Source organism: Bos javanicus, chromosome 20 (genome assembly GCF_032452875.1).
Source record: "Bos javanicus breed banteng chromosome 20, ARS-OSU_banteng_1.0, whole genome shotgun sequence".
NCBI lineage: Eukaryota > Metazoa > Chordata > Mammalia > Artiodactyla > Bovidae > Bos > Bos javanicus.
The window spans coordinates 4063672-4083591 of record NC_083887.1 but is presented as its reverse complement, the minus strand read 5'-3'; the positions used below and the strand labels follow the sequence as shown (position 1 = coordinate 4083591).

Sequence of the window (19920 nt, the reverse complement as noted above, 5' to 3'; positions counted from 1 at the left end):
CCCTGCGTCCTCTGTCCTAGCCAGGGAACTCAGGCAGGGCTTGCTTCCTGGAGGAGGTGGCAGCTGAGCAGAGTCTTGACTATGAGTAAGGAGTTGCCTCACCGACAGGGTGGGGGAGGTCATCCCACACAGAGGACATCATGTGTGCAAAGATGCAGAAGCGTGAGAGAGCAGGACTGTTAGCTTGGCATCTTGCAGAATTCCCGTGGCGCACGAGCCAGCCGGTCAGCCTGCCAGGCAGGGAGCTGGCGAGAGAAGCCCTGACTGCTTGTGTCCTGTAAGCAGGAGCCCTCCACACTGTGGGGACGGCTTCTGGGCATGGGTGCTTTCAGCGGGGTCTGTTTCCCAAACGTAGCACGTCACAGAGCTGAAGGCAGGCTGCTACATCTTGGTCTGAGCCTTTTGTTTCTCCCCAGAGAAGGGAACTCAGACCCGGAGACGAGAGAGGCTGTCCAGTGTCGCATGGCAAGCATCGCTTGTTTCCACTCTCTGTTGAGATAGGACAGCCCCTGACGCACTTCATGAGCCCTGGGAACTGCCGGAAGCCCCTAGGCTGCACCACAGAAGCCACGGGGAGGGAGTGTTTTCTCCCGTCTTTTCTGGACCAGGTGTAGGAGGGGCACAGCTGAAGCTCTCGCTCCGCAGGCAGGCCTCGCCCAGTTGGGAAGACTTCCCGGCGAGCTCGTAGCCAACACTTGGCCTGGGATTCCACCAAGCATCTTTACCCAGATACTGTCTTTGCTGGCTCCTCAGACGCACTTTCTTTCCCCAGACATTATCTTCTGAAATTGGGGTGTTATACACACCAGCATATTTGTTCCCTTGTGTCTGAAAACCATTGCCATATTGATGGTGTAGAGCTGAGAACATGTAACCGTTACCTTTCTTCTCACAGCATCTGTGGGAGAATTGATTCCAGGACCGCTCCCTTTCACCCCGCAACAGACACCAAGATCCAAAGATGCCCAAGTCCCTTGTATTAAATATTGTGCATGCGTACTCAGTCACTAAGTCGTGTCTGATTCTGTGGTCCCCATGAGACTGTAGCCCACCAGGCTCCTCTGTCTATGAGATTTTCCAAGCAAGAATACTCGCTCTAGTGAGTTGTCATTTCCTCCTCCAGGGGATCTTCCTGAGCCAGAGTCACACCTGCATCTCCTGCATTAGCTGGTGGATTCTTTACCACTAGTGCCACCTGGGAAGCGCATTAAATAGTGTAGCATTTGCATATAGCCTACACACATTCTCCTGTATAGCTTTAAATCATCTCTAGGTTACTTATACCTAACACGGTGTCAATGCTATGTAAATAAAAGGTAAATGCTATGTAAATGGTTGCCAACCGTAGTAGAATCAAGTTTGCCTTTTCTAGAACTTTCTGAAAGTTTTTTTCCCTCAAATATTTTTGATCTGCCATTGGTTGAATCTGCAAGTAGGGGACCTGAGGGTATGGAGGGCCAACTGCAATTCTTTATTTGGAAAACAGAAAGAGGGAAGGTTGTATTGGTTGATTGCATCTAAGGCCCAAACCAGGGCCTGCTAGCACCACCTGGAAAATAATGTCTCCATTTCTAGACAGCAGCTGACAAGCCAGTTAACCAGTTCTTCATTCATTTGTTCGTCCATTATTCATTCATTCTTTGCACATATATATCCCAAGGGCCTACCATGTACCAGAGAGGAGGTGATGGGGAAGGGGGTGGGCCAGAGGGCCGCCCAGTAAGGGAGTCAGGCTGAGAACATGCTGCCCTGACTGAGAAGGGGCCGTAAGAAGGAGAGAAGTGGGGCTGGGGACAGACAGGACGGACAGCGGGCTCCAGTGGAGACCAGGACATGCCGACATTTAGCAAAGCAAGGTCGTCGAGGGGACAGGATCCCCAGAGGCAACCAGCAACGCACCATCTGTGGTAACTGTAGTCGATGGTAACTGCAGTGAGACAGCTGTTTGCAAGGAGAGGCGATCAGAGCCTGGGAGCTGATTTGCTTTGGGTCTTAGCGTGTCCTGCCCCGAGAACCACATGGCTCCCTGCCAGCCTGCAGCTGCCCGTGACGGTCACCTGGGCCCTTGCACACTGCCTGCCCTGGCTCTCCTGGGACACGGGGCCTTTGTCCCAGTGCGGTAGTACACCCCTCCAAGTCCAGTCTGCCGCTAACACAAACCACGTGTGGACCTCCACGCCAGCCTCCACGATGTTTTCCTTGGACAGCCCGTCTCCTCTCCCTCCACCACAAGCTGCGTCCTGAAAACTGCTGATGGAGTGTTCTCCCGTTCCCTTGTGATGTGGCTGCTTGACGTGGCTCCCTCTCCCTTCCCACCCCCGAGACTGACTCACTTTCCTCCGGGGTTTCCAGTCCTCCTCACTCTCAGCACCACTTCCTTTCATTCTCTGAGGGGCGGGGCATGGACGTCCAGTCTCCAAGGACACCGTCTGCCGTCGGACTTGCCTGGCATGCCTCTGGTCCTGCTGCCGCAGGCCGCCTGGGGTCCCCACAGAGGGTCTTGGATGCTGCCTGTGTCTGCTTCAAAGCCTATGGGGCCAAGTGTGACAGCTCCCTGGCTAGAAGTAGCTTGTGGCCTGTGAACCCCAACACACTGAGACCTAAAGCCAAATAGCTCCCAGGCTTTGCTCGCCTCTCCTGGCGAATAGCCGTCATACAGATTGCAGTTACCACTGATGGGATAATAAAGAAAATGAAATAAAACTGGAGTGGGTTGCCTTTCCTTCTCCAGAAATAAAACTGCTGCTACTAAGTCGCTTCAGTCGTGTCCGACTCTGCGCGACCCCATAGACGGCAGCCCACCAGGCTCTGCCGTCCCTGGGATTCTCCAGGCAAGAACACTGGAGTGGGTTGCCATTTCCTTCTCCAGTGCATGAAAGTGAAAAGTGAAAGTGAAGTCGCTCAGTCACGTTTGACTCTTAGCGACGCCATAGACTACAGCCCACCAGGCTCCTCCATCCATGGGATTTTCCAGGCAAGAGTACTGGAGTGGGGTGCCATTGCCTTCTCCGATAGATATGGCTAAAAGAGGAGAATGAGTATTATAGTCCAGCCCTGTGCTATCCAATATAGTAGCCACTAGTCATGTGAGGCTACTTAAATTTAAGTTAATTAAAATTGAATAAAATTAAAAGGTTAGTTCCTCCATCCAGTGAAGGTTCCACTTCCAATACAGGAGCTCCCTTTCAAGTGCTTAATAGCAATCCAAGGCCAATGACTACTGTAAGGGACACCACAGATGTAGAACATTTCTATCATCATAGAAAATTCTACTAGAAAGCCCAGCTCTGGCCACTGTGGGGACCTTGATAGTGGGAAGAGTTTGGCCAACCTTAAAACACAGCCTCATGGTGGAATATTATTCAGACCTAAGAAGGAAGGAAATTACAGTGCATACTACAATATAGATGAAACTTGAAGATATTATTCTAAGTGAAATAAGCCAGACACAAAGGACAGATATTTACATATGGTCCCTAGAATAGTCAGATGTAAAGTCAGAGATAAAAAGTAGAGTGGTGGTTGTCACAGTCTGGAGAAGAGGAATGCGGAGTTCGTGTTTAATGGACATAGAGCTTCAATGTGGAATGATGAAGAGGCTCTGAAGATGGAGGGTGGCAGTGGTTGTACAACAATGTACTTAATGCCACTTAATTGTATACTTAAAATAGTTGAAATGATCAATTTCATGTTATGTATGCTTAACCCCAAAATGCAGTCTTATAAAATACTGATAATTATTCCCAGATGATTCTCAGAACAGCATTCTTTGTGGGCAGAGTGCAAGGAGGGGCCTTCCTTGTTGGGCACCTGGTGCGCCCCCGTGTCCAGCTCACATGCAGAATCATTTACAAAACCCCCCTGCCCAGCAGGCCGCATCCGTCGGTCTGCAAATGGTGACTCCGACTCACTGGGCTAGGTCTCTGGCCAGGGACACACAGCTGGCATGAAGAAACATCAGGATTAAACCCCGGGGCTGTCTGGTCCTCAGGGATAATGTCTGTGGTTAGACTTTGCAACATTAAACCCGAGACTACTGCTTCAAATTAATAATACCTGCCTCAAATTAATACCACTTGGGGAGACACTTCAGCTCTTTGAGCTCCACTTATGTGGGTAAAAGCAAGTCAGGACAGAGGATGAATAACTTCCTGACCGAGCGGTGAAGACCACAGGGCAACGCAGCAGTGGGTTGGGCCGCTGAGCCTGCGTGCGCACTCAGACAGAAGCACAGCAGAAGCCTCGACGAGTGCACACAGGCAGGGTGTGGTTGATGGGTTACCAGGGCATACCTTCTAAGAAAATGTTCCCCTGTATTCCAACATTGTCTTCACAAGTAAAATTGAGAGGAAGAAAAGAAGATGCGTACGTGCTAAGTCGCTTCCGTTGGGTCTGACTCTGTGCGCCCCTGGGGTCTGCAGCCCACCAGGCTCCTCTGTACACAGGATTCTCCAGGGCAGGATGCTGGAGTGAGCTGCCATGCCCTCCTCCAGGAAAAAAAGGATAGCGTAAATACAAAACTTAAACAGTGCCAGAAAGACTCTGCAGCTGAGCTTGACTAATCACTCTGCATTTAAACAGAAAGCATACTCCACCTGTGCATGGAACATGAAACTTAGCCTGGCTGATTTTTCATGTTCATGTGACGCTCTGAAGCTGCCTAAGAGAGTGGTCTGAGGGGAAAAGAAGAGGATTTAGGCTAAGATATCTGAACTGGCTGTACCTCCACTTAGCTGTGTGACCTCAGGCAGGTCACTGTGTCCTTCTGCTCTGTAACTTCTCCATCTGTGACTTGGGGGTTGTGCACTGATTTCATAGAATTATTCTGAAGGACAGATGAATCCAGGTGTCTGAGAAGGCTTGTTAGCTGTAAACTGTCAAACCAACATTCATAGTCATTCATTTCAGTTCAGTTCGGTCACTCAGTCGTGTCCGACTCTTTGCAACCCCATGGACTGCAGCACACCAGGCCTCCCTGTCCATCACCAACTCCCAGAGTTCACCCAGACTCACATCCATTGAGTCAGTGATGCCATCCAGCCATCTCATCCTCTGTCGTCCCCTTTTCCTCCTGCCCCCAATAACTCCCAGCATCAGTCTTTTCCAATGAGTCAACTTTTCACATGAGGTGGCCAAAGTACTGGAGTTTCAGCTTTAGTATCATTCCTTCCAAAGAAATCCCAGGGCTGATCTCCTTCAGAATGGACTGGTTGGATCTCCTTGCAGTCCAAGGCTCTCAAGAGTCTTCTCCAACACCACAGTTCAAAAGCATCAATTCTCCGGCGCTCAGCTTTCTTCACAGTCCAACTATCACATCCATACATGACCACTGGAAAAACCATAGCCTTGACTAGACAGACCTTTGTTGGCAAAGTAATGTCTCTGCTTTTTAATATGCTATCTACTTTCCTTCCAAGGAGTAAGCGTCTTTTAATGTCATGGCTGCAATCACCATCCGCAGTGATTTTGGAGCCCCCAAAAATAAAGTCTGATGCTGTTTTTCCCATCTATTTCCCATGAAGTGATGGGACCGGATGCCATGATCTTCGTTTTCTGAATGTTGAGCTTTAAGCCAACTTTTTCACTCTCCTCTTTCACTTTCATCAAGAGGCTTTTTAGTTCCTCTTCACTTTCTGCCATAAGGATGGTGTCATCTGCATATCTGAGATTATTGATATTTCTCCCGGCAGTCTTGATTCCAGCTTGTGCTTCTTCCAGCCCAGCGTTTCTCGTGATGTACTCTGCATAGAAGTTAAATAAGCAGGGTGAAAATATACAGCCTTGATGTACTCCTTTTCCTATTTGGAGCCAGTCTGTTGTTCCATGTCCACTTCTAACTGTTGCTTCCTGACCTGCATATAGGTTTCTCAAGAGGCAGGTCAGGTGGTCTGGGATTCCTATCTCTCAGAATTCTCCACAGTTTATTGTGATCCACACAGTCAAAGGCTTTGTCATAGTCAATAAAACAGAAATAGATGTTTTTCTGGAAGTCTCTTGCTTTTTCCATGATCCAGCAGATGTTGGCAATTTGATCTCTGGTTCCTCTGCCTTTTCTAAAACCATTACTAATTATTATTTATTATTAGTAATGCAGTGGCTCAGTGGTAAAGAATCCTCCTACAATGCAGGAGTCACAGGAAATGCAGGTTTCATCCCTGGGTCAGAAAGATCCCCTAGAGAAGGGCATGGCAACCCACTCCAGTTTTCCTGCCTGGAGAATCCCAGGGACAGAGGAGCCTGGCGGGCTGCGGTCCACAGGGTCACAAAGAGTCGGACACGACTGAAGTGACTTAGTGCACACACTCATGCATTAGTAAATTGAATATTATTAATCAGGGGTGCATTGCAAATATCTTCGCAAATAAGCTGCCCGTATTTCCAGACTTCATTTACGTGCATTCATTGGCTTAGCCAATTTTTATTGCATGCCTACTATGTGTCAGCATTGAAAAACTCTTGGATTAAAAAGGGAAGCCTGCCTTTCCAGCAAGTCCTTTCCAGATGCTGGTAAGCCACAGTTCCCCATCACTGCACAGCATAGCACAGAGTAAGGGCCAGTTGGCAATCACAAATAAAACCACAGCCTCATGGGCAGCCCTTCAGGGTTGTCAGCCAAGCTGAGGGTGACCCACCCCCTACCCAGGGGTGTCACACTGAACAGTACTAAGGAGGCAAGGTGCTCTTAAATGACCCTGTTTCCTGAATACTGGGGACCAATCCTTTTTAATTACCACTGTAGCATCTCAGAGGCAGGTGATAAAATGGCAGAAAAGCCATGGGCTTCTGTCTGTGTCCCTGCCCCTTGCTGGCTGCAGGCCCATGGGGGATTTCTTCACTCTGGACTTCAGTTCCCTACATGATAATGTCCGTCTCTTGAAGGGGTATTCTGCAGGTTTTGTGAGAGGATGTGTCCGAAGAATCTAACTGGGCTTGGCATGTATACATGTTTCTCTGCTCTCCCACTTCAGGCCTCTCCTCCGTCCCCCTGCACCATAGCTGTGCTTATTTTTCCCAGGCTATTCAAAGCTGCTTTCATGCTATCAGAGGCACGCATCTTTTTTTTAATCACAGTATAGTTGATTCACCAACTTCCCTAGTAGCTCTGTGGGTAAAGAATCAGCCTGCAGTGCAGAAGACCCAGGTTTGATCCCTGGATTGGGAAGATTCCCCTGGAGGAGGAAATGGCAACCCATTCCAGTTTTCCTGCCTGGAGAATCCCATGGGGAGAGGAGCCTGGTGGGCTACAGCCCATGGGGTCGCAGAGTTGGACACGGCTGAGCGCCTAAACCACCACCATGTAGATGATTCACAGGGCTATGTTAGTTTTAGGTGTACAACATATGATTCAGGATTTTTGTAGATTATACTTCACTATAGTTTTACAAGATAATGGCTGTAATTCTCTGTGTTGTACCATATATTCTTGTTGCTTATCTGCGTTATATATAGTAGTGGTGTCTGTTAATCCTGCACCCCTAATTAGCCCCTCCCTCCTTGCCTTTCTCGCTTGGTAACTACAAGTTTGCTTTCTGTGTCTCTGAGTCTGATTCTGTTTTGCATATACATTTATTTGTATTATTTTTTAGGTTCCACATACAAGTGGCACCCCACTCCAGTACTCTTGCCTGGAAAATCCCGTGGACGGAGGAGCCTGGCGGGCTGCCGTCCATGGGGTCGCTAAGAGTCAGACACGACTGAGCGACTTCACTTTCACTTTTCACTTTCATGCGTTGGAGAAGGAACTGGCAACCCACTCCAGTGTTCTTGCCTGGAGAATCCCAGGAACGGGGGAGCCTGGTGGGCTGCCGTCTATGGGGTCGCACAGAGTCGGACACGACTGAAGCGACTTAGCAGCAGCAGCAGCAGCACAAGTGATATTGTTAATATATAATATTTGTCTTTCTCTGACTTATTTCACTAAGCACAATATTCTCTGGGTGCATCCATGTTGCTGCAGATAGCAGAATTTCGTTCTTTATGGCTGAATACTATTCCACTGTGTCTGTGTGTGTTATATGTGTATATATGCACCCACACACCCCACGCCATCCTAATCCAGTCATCTCTTGACGGGCCCTTGGGTTGTTCCTTGTCTTCGTTACTGTAAGTAGTGCTGCTGTGAATGTTGGGGTGCGTGTATCTTTTCAAATTAGCGTCTCCATTCTTTTCAGATATATGCCCAGGAGTGGAATTGCTAGGTCATATGGTAGTTCTTTTTTAGTTTCTTGAGGAACCTCCAGACCATTTTCCATAGTGGCCGTACCAATTTACATTCCCACCAGCAGTGCACAAAAGTTCCCTTTTTCCACATCCAGAGGGACACATCTGAAGATCCAGGGTGCCTTTCTCCTTGAGGCAAAATGATGGACAGGTTTCTCACATTCGGCCACCACTGTGGGAGGTTCAGGACTCCCTTTTCTTCTCCTTGAATCCTGGGCCTGCATACTAATCAGAGTGGCTTAAAATGGTCTGCTATGAGGCATACAGCAGACACAGGTGGACACGCGGGTGGGAGGGGAGGGTGGGACGAACTGAGTGGTGCCAACATATATACACGCCCACATGTGAAGCAGGTGGTGAGAAGCGGCTGCACAGCACAGGGAGCTCAACTCGGCGATCTGTGAACCTAGAGGGGTGGGAAGGGCTATATGTGTACTTAGAGCTGATCCACTTCATTGTACAACAGAAACTAGCACATCATAAAGCAGTTACATCCAATTTTTTTAAAAAAGATACGATGCTATGACAGACAGCCTCACTGTACACGCGGTTTACTTCTCGCTTGGGAAATAAAGATTGTCCACAGAGGTTGCTGGGGGCCCTGGGCCCTCGCTCTAGGTCCCTTGCTGACAGAAAAGCCACACTATGGAGCATGGTTGTCACATGGCAGGCAGAACTGGAGAGGGATGGGTAAAGTACCACTCCTAGCTCTTCTCCCCGAAGTGAGCCATGTCCCTTCTGCTCACCTTGAATTTGCCGCATCTTATTTCAGGGGGGTGGGGAGGTAGGAATCTACCACGTGCTGAAAGGAAGAACCAGAAATCTGGCGACAGCATTAATGACCACCACATCCCAGCTTTAATCTGTAAAGCAACGCTGGCAGTGGGTACCATTATGGTCAACTAAGGATGAGGCGCAAGATATCACAAATAACAGATCCTGATGATTGTGTATATCCGATCAGATACTTCACATTAATTCCTTAAAATATCAGGGATGCATTTGCTGTTATCAGAAGACATGAAAGGTTTTTGTTTGGGGTGTTCCATCCCTCTTCTTCCTCTGTGCCCACAGCAGTCTGTACTACCTCTCAAGATGCTTCCTACACCACCCGTCAATGATCAGTTTACTTTTCAGTCTCTCCCTAGACTCTGAGTTGCTTCATTGCTGCACCCCATGTGCCTGACTCAGAGCTAGGAACGGAGCTGAGCCAGCCAGGGCAATTTTTCCTGCGGCAGGAGTGTGTCATGACCTCACAGGTAGAGACCTAACCAGATTAACTGAGTCTCCGTGGTTTGAGCACCACCCGGCAATTCTTAGGAAACAGGATGACCTGCCATCCGTGGAATTTGGGGGGCTCTAGTGGGCGTTGTTCATGCTTCAGGTCCTGTGACTAGAGCCCACGGGAAAACTGAGATTGGTCTCTCCCAGCCCTGAGCCTGCACCAGGCTGCCAGTTGCGGATCTAGAGAATTGTTTGTATGGAGATCCTAGGTCTGGTTGACTTTGTCTTCCGCTAGTTTGGGTTTTTGGAACACTGAGCAAAGTGAGCTTTTCTCTATCAAATCACGTAGTTCACGTAATTCCTGTAAACTGTCAGAGACGCTTTTATCATTTAAAGGCTTTCATTTTGTTATTCTTCCCATTTAGATGCAGATGTTGGACAAATTTCCCATGGAAGGAGGACAGAAGGACCCCAAACAGCGGATCATTCCCTTTCTCCCCGGTGAGTGAGACGCGTGCTCTCAGATGGGGCCTCTAGGCTCTCATACAGCTCTTGGATCGCTCCCCTCTTTGTCCCTGTCCATTGTCCCGGTGACCAGACCTCAGTCTTTTGTAGAACTCAGTGCTTAAGAATACGGGTTTTGGAGTTAGATGCTACGCCATTTACTAGCTGCGTGACCTTAGGCAAGACACTTCGCCTCTGGGATCCTCAGTTTCTCCCATCTCTGGGAGTAGGGACTTCCCTGGCCGCCCAATGTTTAAGACTCTATGCTTCCACCGCAGGAGGCACGGGTTCAATCCCTGGTTGGGGAACTAAGATTCCACGTGCCACGTGGCAAGGCCTTCCAAAATAAATTAATAACAAAATAAAAGGAATAATTCGAGCTCATGTGGTCTGTGTAGTGAGTGGCACCTATTTTAACAGCTTCTGTTAAAATATTTGTTTTCTGTTGTGCATAACAAATTACTACCCATTTAGCAGCTTAAAATAACACCCGTTTATTATCTCACAGCTCTGCTGGTCTGAAGTCCAGGCAGGCTCAGCCTGCTTCTCTGTTTAGCATTTTAGAAGACCAAAGTCAGGGTCTTGCCTGGGCTGGACAGTTACCTGGAGGATTTAGGGAAGAATCCCTCCCAACCTCATCTAGGTTGTTGGCAGAACTCGGTTCCTTGCAGCTCTAGAACCTAGATGCCTGTTTCCTTCCTGGCTGTGCGCTGCGAACTCAGCTTCCAGAGGCTGCCTGTATTCCTCATCCACCTTCAGGCTGGCAACAGGGCATGGAATCTCTCCTGGGCTCGGAATCGCTCTGACTTCCCCCGCCTGCCTCCAATGGGGAACGTTGTCTGCGTTTAAAGCCTCATGGGATTATCTTGTACCCACTTGGCTAATCCAGGATAATCTCCTTCGCTTGAAATGAACTGAGGCATATCATGTAACATGATCCCAGGCGGGAGCTCCCACTCTGTTGACAGGTGCTGAGATTGAGAAGAGATATCTTCGGGAGCCATTTAAGAAATTCTGCCTGCCTGCCCGCCTACCACAGCCACCAAGCACCTTTTAAGGGCCAGGCTCAATGCAGCCATCGCTCATTCCTGCTCTCAGTACATCCCCCCCAAAATTTTTTTACCCAAGAAATAGCATCAGGGCTTCAACTCAAAAAAATGAGCTACCCAAACCAGTGTTATAGCTTCCAATAATAATAGCTACCATTAGATATCTGCTGTGGGCCAGTCACTGGGCCAGGTGCTTTCGTTAGCTCATTTAGTCCTTAGAACAACCCGGCAGGGCAGACATTACTATGCCCATTTCACAGATGAGGAAATGAAGACTGAGAGAAATTATGATCTCTTGCACAAATGGCAGAGCTGGGATTCAGACACAGGTGTGGCAGGCTCTAAAATTTATGCCTGAAAGTCACACACCGCAGGCTCAAACCCCAGTGTCCCTAATCATCCAGTCTGTTCTCTTGGGTAAGTTATGTGAGCGCACAGAGTTTGATTTCTACACTTGCACATTGGAGATCATAACGGTACATAAATGATGAAGTTGTTCTGAGGATTAGGTAAGTGCCTGGTGTGTAGCTAGCAACAAGTAAGCACTTACTACTACCTTTCTGTACAGATGATCAGCAGATTGACAATCAACCTAAATCACAAATATTTGGAGCTAGACTGGCCCTTAGACTTCCCTGACGGCTCAGATGGTAAAGCGTCTGCCTACAACGAGGGAGACCCAGGTTCAATCCCTGGGTCAGGAAGATCTGCTGGAGAAGGAAATGGCACCCCACTCCAGTACTCTTGCCTGGAAAATCCCATGGACAGAGGAGCCTGGTAGGCTACAGTCCCTGGGGTTGCAAAGAGTCGAACACGACTGAGTGACTTCACTTTCCTGGCCCTTCAGTCTTTTTCATTTTGAGGGGACAGGGGGGCAAGCACCAAGATGGGGAGACTCTGAGTCACCCAGGAGCTCGTTCTCCCCTCTCCCATTCCAAGATCCTGCTATCAGCATATCATTGTGTTCTTTCAAATATTGTCATTGTTGAGTGAGTTTAGAGACAGGGTAGATGTATTTGCTCAGAGAAGGCGATGGCAACCCACTCCAGTACTCTTGCTTGGAAAATCCAATGGGTGGAGGAGCCTGGTAGGCTGCAGCCCATGGCGTCGCTAAGAGTCGGACACCACTGAGCGACTTCACTTTCACTTTTCACTTTCATGCATTGGAGACGGAAATGGCAACCCACTCCAGTGTTCTTGCCTGGAGAATCCCAGGGACGGGGGAGCCTGGTGAGCTGCCGTCTATGGGGTCGCAAAGAGTCGGACACGACTGAAGCGACTTAGCAGCAGCAGCAGATGTATTTGCCAGGCCCCCATTTACTGGGAGCATCGTTTACCTAAAAAAATTAATGTTTTTAGTTCTTCCATGGGGAAAGAACACTGGAATTTTCCTCTATTGGAGATAACCCAGTGTGCCAGCTGCAGGAGTCAAATCTCAGCACCCAAAGCGTGTGCTTTGGAGTCCAGTGGACCAAGTCCTGTGACCTCAAGCAGACAACATCTCCCACCACTGAGCCCCAGTTTCCTCATCTGTAAAATGGAACAGTGACCCCTGCTTCATAAGCTTCTCTCCCTGGCACATAGAAGGTTCTCAGTAAAGGCAGAAACAGAGTCCGGGGACATTCTTTTGGAATTTCAGGGTATTTTGTATCATGGAATCCTGCTTAAGTGATCCATCTGGATATTCAAGTTGAAATGGGCTCTGAATGTATATTTTTCTTCAAGACAGGAAAGGAAAGCCGTGAGTTAGAACTCTGCTGGATGAAAGGCAAAACCAGCTCTGGAAAAACTTCCCCGAACAGGGAAGAACTTGAGCCGACCCTCTCCCCAGCCCCTGAAAGCTTTCGTGGTTACGTAATCCTTATCCACCCACGAGTGCATGGAGATGCCGTTCTCAGGGACTCGGCTCCATTGTCCCTGCTCAGGAGACCCACTTGCAGCTTGGAGAGGTCCTGCTGGGCCCCAGGACCCCTGGAGCATCCTTTACCAACCCACCTCTTAGCTTTTCCTCTAGGCCAAGGCCAAGGGCAGGGACGGGTGGGAGAAACGTCCCCCACTCCGAGGGGTCAGTTTTCTGCCAAGACTGCCGCGTCAGCAGAACAAAAGCAAGTTTCTTGTTAGCACAAAGGCGGGGGAGGGGAGGGGAGAACAGGCCTGTGCAATTTTCCATCCCAGCAAGAGCTGGGGAAAGCCAACTTGGCAGAGGATGTGGCTTGAAAAATAAGAATTACAGTTTGGCCTTTCTCCACTGTGGAAAACAAAAGCTTGCTCGTTCCCACCAAAGGCTCTTCTCTTCTCTGAGGACCCTTTCCATTCCAGCAAGGCTGGCCTGCCTGGGAGGGCTGGGTGCAGGCTCGCTTGCCTTCCTTCCCCACAACTCGCACAGAAACACCTGGACACAGGCGCGGGCTGCGGGTGTGGCCCTCCCAGCCTTTTGCCCAGAGGCACCAGCCAAGGGGGTGCTGGCCACGCAGTTCTGCCCCCAAGCCTGAGCGGCACTCCAGCTCTGCTGGGGGTAAATGATAAGGGAGCCTGTCGGTGACAGGTCTTAAGAAACCAAGCTGGGAGTTGAAGAAAAGACATGTGCCCTTCCTAGCGGGGAGTCAGGCAGTGCCCTGTAACTTTTTTTTTTTTTTCAAGTAATTACCCTTTTTTAAGCACCTAGCAAGGGCCAAGCCCAGTGCCCATGTGTCTTGGAGATTACTAAGACATGGGGGCGGTTCTCCCTTTTTGCAGATGAAGAGACTGAGGCTCCAGCAGGTAAATGCATTTTCCAAGGCAGCGCAGGAAGGAAGAGGACCCCCTGGGATTGGCCCGGGGGGGCCTTGCTCGTCACCCCAGAGCCTCTGTGCGTCTCCCCGGCACATGCTAATCCTGCCATGGGGCTTCCTGCCTCCTGTGTTGTGCAGGGGCCCTGACATGAGCCCAGAGACTGGTCCCACTGAGGCCACACAGGGAAAGGAGAGACACTGCTGTGTCACACCCCAGGAGACACGAAGGCGCCTGAGTTCTCTGTCCTCTCCCAGCCTCTGCAGGACAGGCCTCAGGCAGATTCTCTTGGGTGGTGGTGGCTCCGAGGCGGCCTGTGCTGTTCCCGCCGGCCAGGGCTAGCACCACGGCCGCTGTAAGTCGCAGCCTTCTCAGCCAAGCCTGTACACCCCACTCTGCCCACTTCCTCTGATTTTATAGAAGGGGAAATTATACTAAACGGAGAGCAAAATGTTTTTGATAGGGACTCCTCCCATTTTGAGAAATGGATTAGAGGCAGGAAGCGTTTGCCCTGTGGGATTTCTCTCTTTTTTTTTTAAAGGCTTAGGACTCTCCTAGAGTTTGTGATCTTCAGGTGGTCCCACCCGTGAGAGTGGTGATTTGATTATCACAGTGACTAGGGCTGGTATGGAAACAGGAAGGCCAGCGGCCTTCTCTGGATTGGAGGCCAAGGATGCAAGCCTCCTGCAGGGCAGGGGCCCTGTTCCCCTACTGGGAAACATCGACTGTCAAGTGTAGAAAAGGCAGGCCCCCAGCACCCTGCACACATGGGGCTCACGCAGAGCCTGCGCCTCGGGAGTAAATGAGGGAATGCCATCAGTTCTACGGAGACCAGGTTGTAAACCCCTTCTCACTTCCTGCGTAATTTCCTTTCTTTGTTTTAAATGACATGAATGTTTTTGATAGCACAAGTAATCAATGTTTAGGGTAGGGACTTTGGGGAAAGTATAAAGAAGAACACAAGAAAGCTTTGTCTTCCACCCTCAGAGACAAGCACTTTGAACCGTGATGCATTTTCCTCTAGATTTTTTCTCTCTTCTAACAGGCGTGGTATATCAGAAATTTGACTGATTCATCAGAATTAAGCCCATCACCACTATAAAGAAAGGAGATCTTCGTTATTAAGAAATACATGTTTCATCTCCTTGTGGGTTATTTTTAATTGATGGAAATGAACAAAGAAAGGATGACTATTAGGTCTATCATATCTACCTAATTTCCTAATTGTGCCCTTTTGCCCAAGAGCAAGCTGTCCGACTATTTTACATGTGACATTAAGCATATGGCCTCTTTGGGTGCACATCTCCTGAGCACCTTAGATTGCAAATCTTCAAAAGTCAAGAGGCTGTTTTCCGTTATCCCTTCCGATTCTGTCCTATGATGAAATTCTTTATGGACCTTTCCTGCCGTCTTGTCCCTGCTCACCCAAGCGTGACCCAGGCAGACAGCAGTCCCTCCAGTGCCATCTCTCCTCCCCCTGCCAGCTTCGTGCCCCAAATTTGTCTCCATGACCTGCCTCCTCGGACCAGAAGTAGGTGAAGTTCTCAGTAGGTCTCCGCGCTCTGCTGTCTGGAGGGCTGTGGCCTGCCCGTGCTGTCCTCTTTGAGCCCTGGAGACCCCCTGGTCGCCCTGCGTAAGCATGGCGTGGGGGCTTGTCCCCGTCTCCCCCTCCTTGCTGTCTTATTTCTGATTTTGCCTGCCCCCTGTCTGTGTGGTATGGCCACACTGTCTGGATCTTCAGTGCGTGAACCTTGCCACCATCTCCCCGTGAGAAGTGGCAAATCAGAGGGAACCCACTGATGTGCTTGAAACAAACCTCACCTGTAACATTTCAGCCTCTTGGATATTTCCCAAGACCCTTGGTGGCACCATTTACATACTTAGCTTTGCCCATGACCCACATCCTCTGCCTCTACGTCACACTGGAGGCTCTGGTATCACACCCCAGCACTCAGGTGTCGCCAAGCAAGTAGTGAGTGGACCATCTCTTAGTGTTTGGTGGGGGGAGGCATGGAGCCTCTGCTACACACCGACTAGGGAAGGGATGGGAGGGATTTGTCGTCTTGGCAGGTAGAGTGTTAATTTCTACAGAGAGTGACTCAGTTACACATATATACGTTTTCTCATATTCTTTTCCATTACAGTTTATCATAGGATATTGGCTGTAGCTCCCTGTGCTATACAGTAGGACCTTGTTGTTTATCCATCCTTTATGTACTAGTTTGCTCTGCTAATCCCAGACTCCCAATCCACCCCCATCCCGTGGCAACCACAAGTCTGTTCCGAAAGCCACAGGAACTCATAACCCATTTGAAGTGGGTAAGAGTTTCCCAGCAGGGATAGTGGTGAGGTTGGATGGGGAAGGTATTCCAGGAAGAGGGAAAGGCGCAGAACTACGAGAGAGCAGAGCACACCGGGGACACGTCAGGTGAGGGCAGGAAATATACACAGGAAGAGGAGGGAAGGAGGCTGAGCTGTTGGCTGAGGGCACAGCTGAGTGTTCACTGAACCGCTCACAGGTCTGAGAATGTTATATTTAGACAGGGGGCCTCTGAGCATCAGGTCTTCCTTGCTTCCAGTCTCCCTTATCTCACCAAAACTTAACCACTAAGTCCGACTTCATCAGACTCTTGTACTAGAGCTGTGAACAAGGTTTTGGGGGACCAGGCATGGGGTCATCCAAACCCTGTGGATGAGCAGCAGTGGGTTTTGATGGCAGCCAGGAATTTAGGGACCACTTCCCAGATGGTGCAGTGGTAAAGAATCTACCTGCCCAGTGCAGGAGACCCAAGAGACAAGTGTTCAAGCCCTAGGTCGGGAAGATCCCCTGGAGTAGGAAATGGCAACCCACTGCAGTATTCTTGCCTAGAAAATCCATGGACAGAGGAGCCTGACAGGCTACAGTCCATGGGGCCCCAAAGAGCCAGGCATGACTGAGCACGCGCACACAAGCATGCCAGAGGCAGGCACGTCCTCATCCTCCCAAGCCGCTGAGAGCTTGTCACCGCTGCCTCTCAACACTGTACGCACTCTTGTCCTCCGCAGGCAAAATTCTCTTCCGACGAAGCCACATTCGGGACGTGGCCGTCAAGCGCCTGATCCCAATAGACGAATACTGTAAGGTAAGTCTGAGAAATTCCAGTACTTCCCTGTTTCTCGTCTTCTCCTTGGATAGTTTTTTGTTTTTCCCCTTCTCTTTTTCTGACTGAAGGATGCCCATTGTGAAAGATCTGTACAGGTGAAAGAAATGTAAAGAAATTAGAAAAACCAATCACCCATGATCCTTCACCTCAAAGGCGACAATCGTGAAGGTGTTTACATATTTCCTTTCTTTTTGTGTGCCTTTCGTTATGACGTTGAGACCATCCGACATGTTATTTTTGTCGCTCTTTCTCTTCTTTTGCATTATAAGGATTTCCTGTGCTATTAAAAAATCTCCTTGAACCTGCTTTTCGTGGCTTCATAGTATTCCATTGTGCGTGAATGTTCTAGAAGCTATTCAGCCAGCTCCTGTTGTTGCACAGTGCAGCTGGCTTCCAGTCCCTTGAATGTTCTCAACCACATGGAGCCTGTCTGCCTCTTGCTTTTATTTCATTTGATTTGAGGTTGTGGTTGTGAAAGAAGCCTATTTTTCTTTTATTTAGCTTCCCTAATTTTTAGTATTTGTTTCTCTGACTCAACTAGCAGTTTGATTGGAGAAGGGTGGGAACAGCAAAAACTGCCTTAACAATGGAGCAGTGACCACTTTCTCCCCCGAAGCTCAGGAGCAAAGCAAGTATGATTGCGCTCTCCACCTCTGTTCTGTGTTTTCCAGAAGATTGTGGCTGGCGTAAGCAGGCAAGAAAAAGAAATACAGGGAATACAGATTAGAAAGGAAGAAGTAGGGATTTCCCTGGCAGTCCAGTGGTAGGAAGTCCGTCCTTCCAATGCTGAGGCTCAATCCCTGATCAGGAACCTAGGATCCCACATCTGTGTGGCATGGCCAAATGAAAGGAAGAAAGAAGTAAAACTGCCTTGATTCACAGATGACATGATTCTACTCTAGAAAATCATAAGTGAAATGAAGTTGCTCGGTCGTGTCCGACTCTTTGCAACCCCATGGACTGGAGCCTACCAGGCTCCTCCATCCAGGGGATTTCCAGGCAAAAATACTGGGAGTGGGTTGCCATTTCCTTCTCCAGGAGATCTTCCCAACCCAGGGATTGAACCCGGGTCTCCCACATTGTAGGCAGATGCTTTACTGTCTGAGCCACCAGGGAAGTTCTCATAGAAAATCATAAGCGATCCACAAAAAAAACCCTGCAGAAACTAATAAATGAACTTAGTAAGATTATAGGCTACAAGACAAATATTTAAAAAATCAATTGTATTTCTATATACTAGAAGTGAAAATCCCAAAAATGAAATTAAGAAAATAATTCCACTTACAATAACATCAAAAAGAATGAAGTAATTAGGAATAAATTTAATAAAAGAAATACCAAGTTTATACACTGTAACTGCAAAACATTGTTGAGAGAAATTAAAGAAACTAAATTAGTGGAGAGATATTCCATACTCATGGATTGGAAGACTCGATAGTGTTAAATGGCAGTTCTCCCCCAGTTGATCTACAGAGTCAGTATAAACTCTGCCAAAGTCGTAGTAGGCTTTTTTGTAGAAAGGAACAAGCTGATCCAAAAGTATATGGGGAAGTACAAAGGGCTCAGAATAGCCAAAACAATTTTGCAAAAAAAGAAAAAGAACGAAATTGTGCTACCCATTTTCCAAACTTCTTATGAAGCCACAGGAATCAAGATGGTGACACTGGCATAAGGAAAGGCACATGGACCCGGGGAAGAGAATTGAGTCTGCAAATAAACTCTTTAGGTTTATACTCAGTCAATTTTCAACACAAATACCAAGAAATTCAATGGGCAAGGGTCGTGTAGTCTTTTAACAAATGATGGGATCATGCAATATTCGTAGGCAAAAAAAAATTTTTTAATTAAATTGGACCCTGACCTCACACACATGATTAAAAAATCAAGTCAAAAGCTCAAGCTCAAGTCAAAATGGATCATAGACCTAGATATAAAAGCTAAAACTATAAAATTTCTAGAAGAAAGCATAGAAGAGAATCTTCATGACCTTGGTTTAGGCAAGGAGTTCATAAATACAGCACCAAAAGAAGTGATGCACTGGACCTCATTAAACTTACACATTTCTGTGCTTCGAAAGATGCCATGAAGGAAAGGGAGAGACATGCCACAGATGGGAGAAAATATCTGTAAATCCTGTCTGAGAAGGGACTTGTGTTACGACTATATAAAGAGCGCTTACAACCTCGAAATAAAAAGACAACCAGGCTAAGGCTTCCCTGGTGGTCCAGTGGTTGGGACTCCAAGCTTCCACTGCAGGGGACACAGGTTCAATCCCTGATCAGGGAACTAAGACTCCTCATGCCATGCAGCATGATCAAAAAAATTAAATAAATACATATATAAATAAGTAAATAGTTGTTTTTTTTTTAAAACACAGCCAGTTTAACAATAGACAAAAGATTGAATAGAAATTTCATCCATGGAGACATACAATGCTTATTAAGCACATGAAAATTGTTCAACATCATGAGTCATTAGGGCAACATGAAATAAAATCATCATAAGATGCCAACACAGCACCCCAAATGCCTGTAACTGACAAGGCACACAAGACCAAGAGCTGGGGAGGATGTGGAGCAATGGGCTCCTCATTCTGCTAGGTGAGTGGCCGCATCACGTGGCGAGTGGGATCTCAGTTCCCCAGCCGGGGATCAAACCCGCACCCCCCGCATTGGAAGCACGCGGTTTCAACCGCCGATGGCCGGGGACATATGAGGGAATCTACTTTGGAAACCAGTTTCGGCAGTTTCTTCCAAAGTAAAATTGACCACCCAGCTAGTCTCAGGTGTATACTCTCAAGAAGTGAACACTTCTGTCCACACAGACACTTGGATGCAGTTGTTCATCACAGCATTAATTCATAATAGCCCCAAAGTGGAAGCAATCCGTATGTCTATCATCTGGGGAATAGATAAAGAAAATGTTCAATAGGCATTCAATGGAATATTATTCAACAGAGCAATGCTGATCAGTGCTGCAAAATGAATGACTCTCAGAAACATGATGCTATG

The 19920-nt window shown here is 48.2% G+C and overlaps 1 protein-coding gene across 1 annotated transcript in view; it reads left to right on the top strand.

The window, feature by feature from the left end:
- SH3PXD2B (SH3 and PX domains 2B) overlaps positions 1-19920 on the top strand; it is a 122756-nt gene that overhangs the window by 41095 nt on the left and 61741 nt on the right. The window contains exons 3-4 of the mRNA XM_061393217.1: positions 9870-9945; positions 16812-16888. Coding sequence (XP_061249201.1) covers positions 9870-9945; positions 16812-16888 — 153 coding nt within the window. The remainder of the gene's footprint in view (positions 1-9869; positions 9946-16811; positions 16889-19920) is intronic.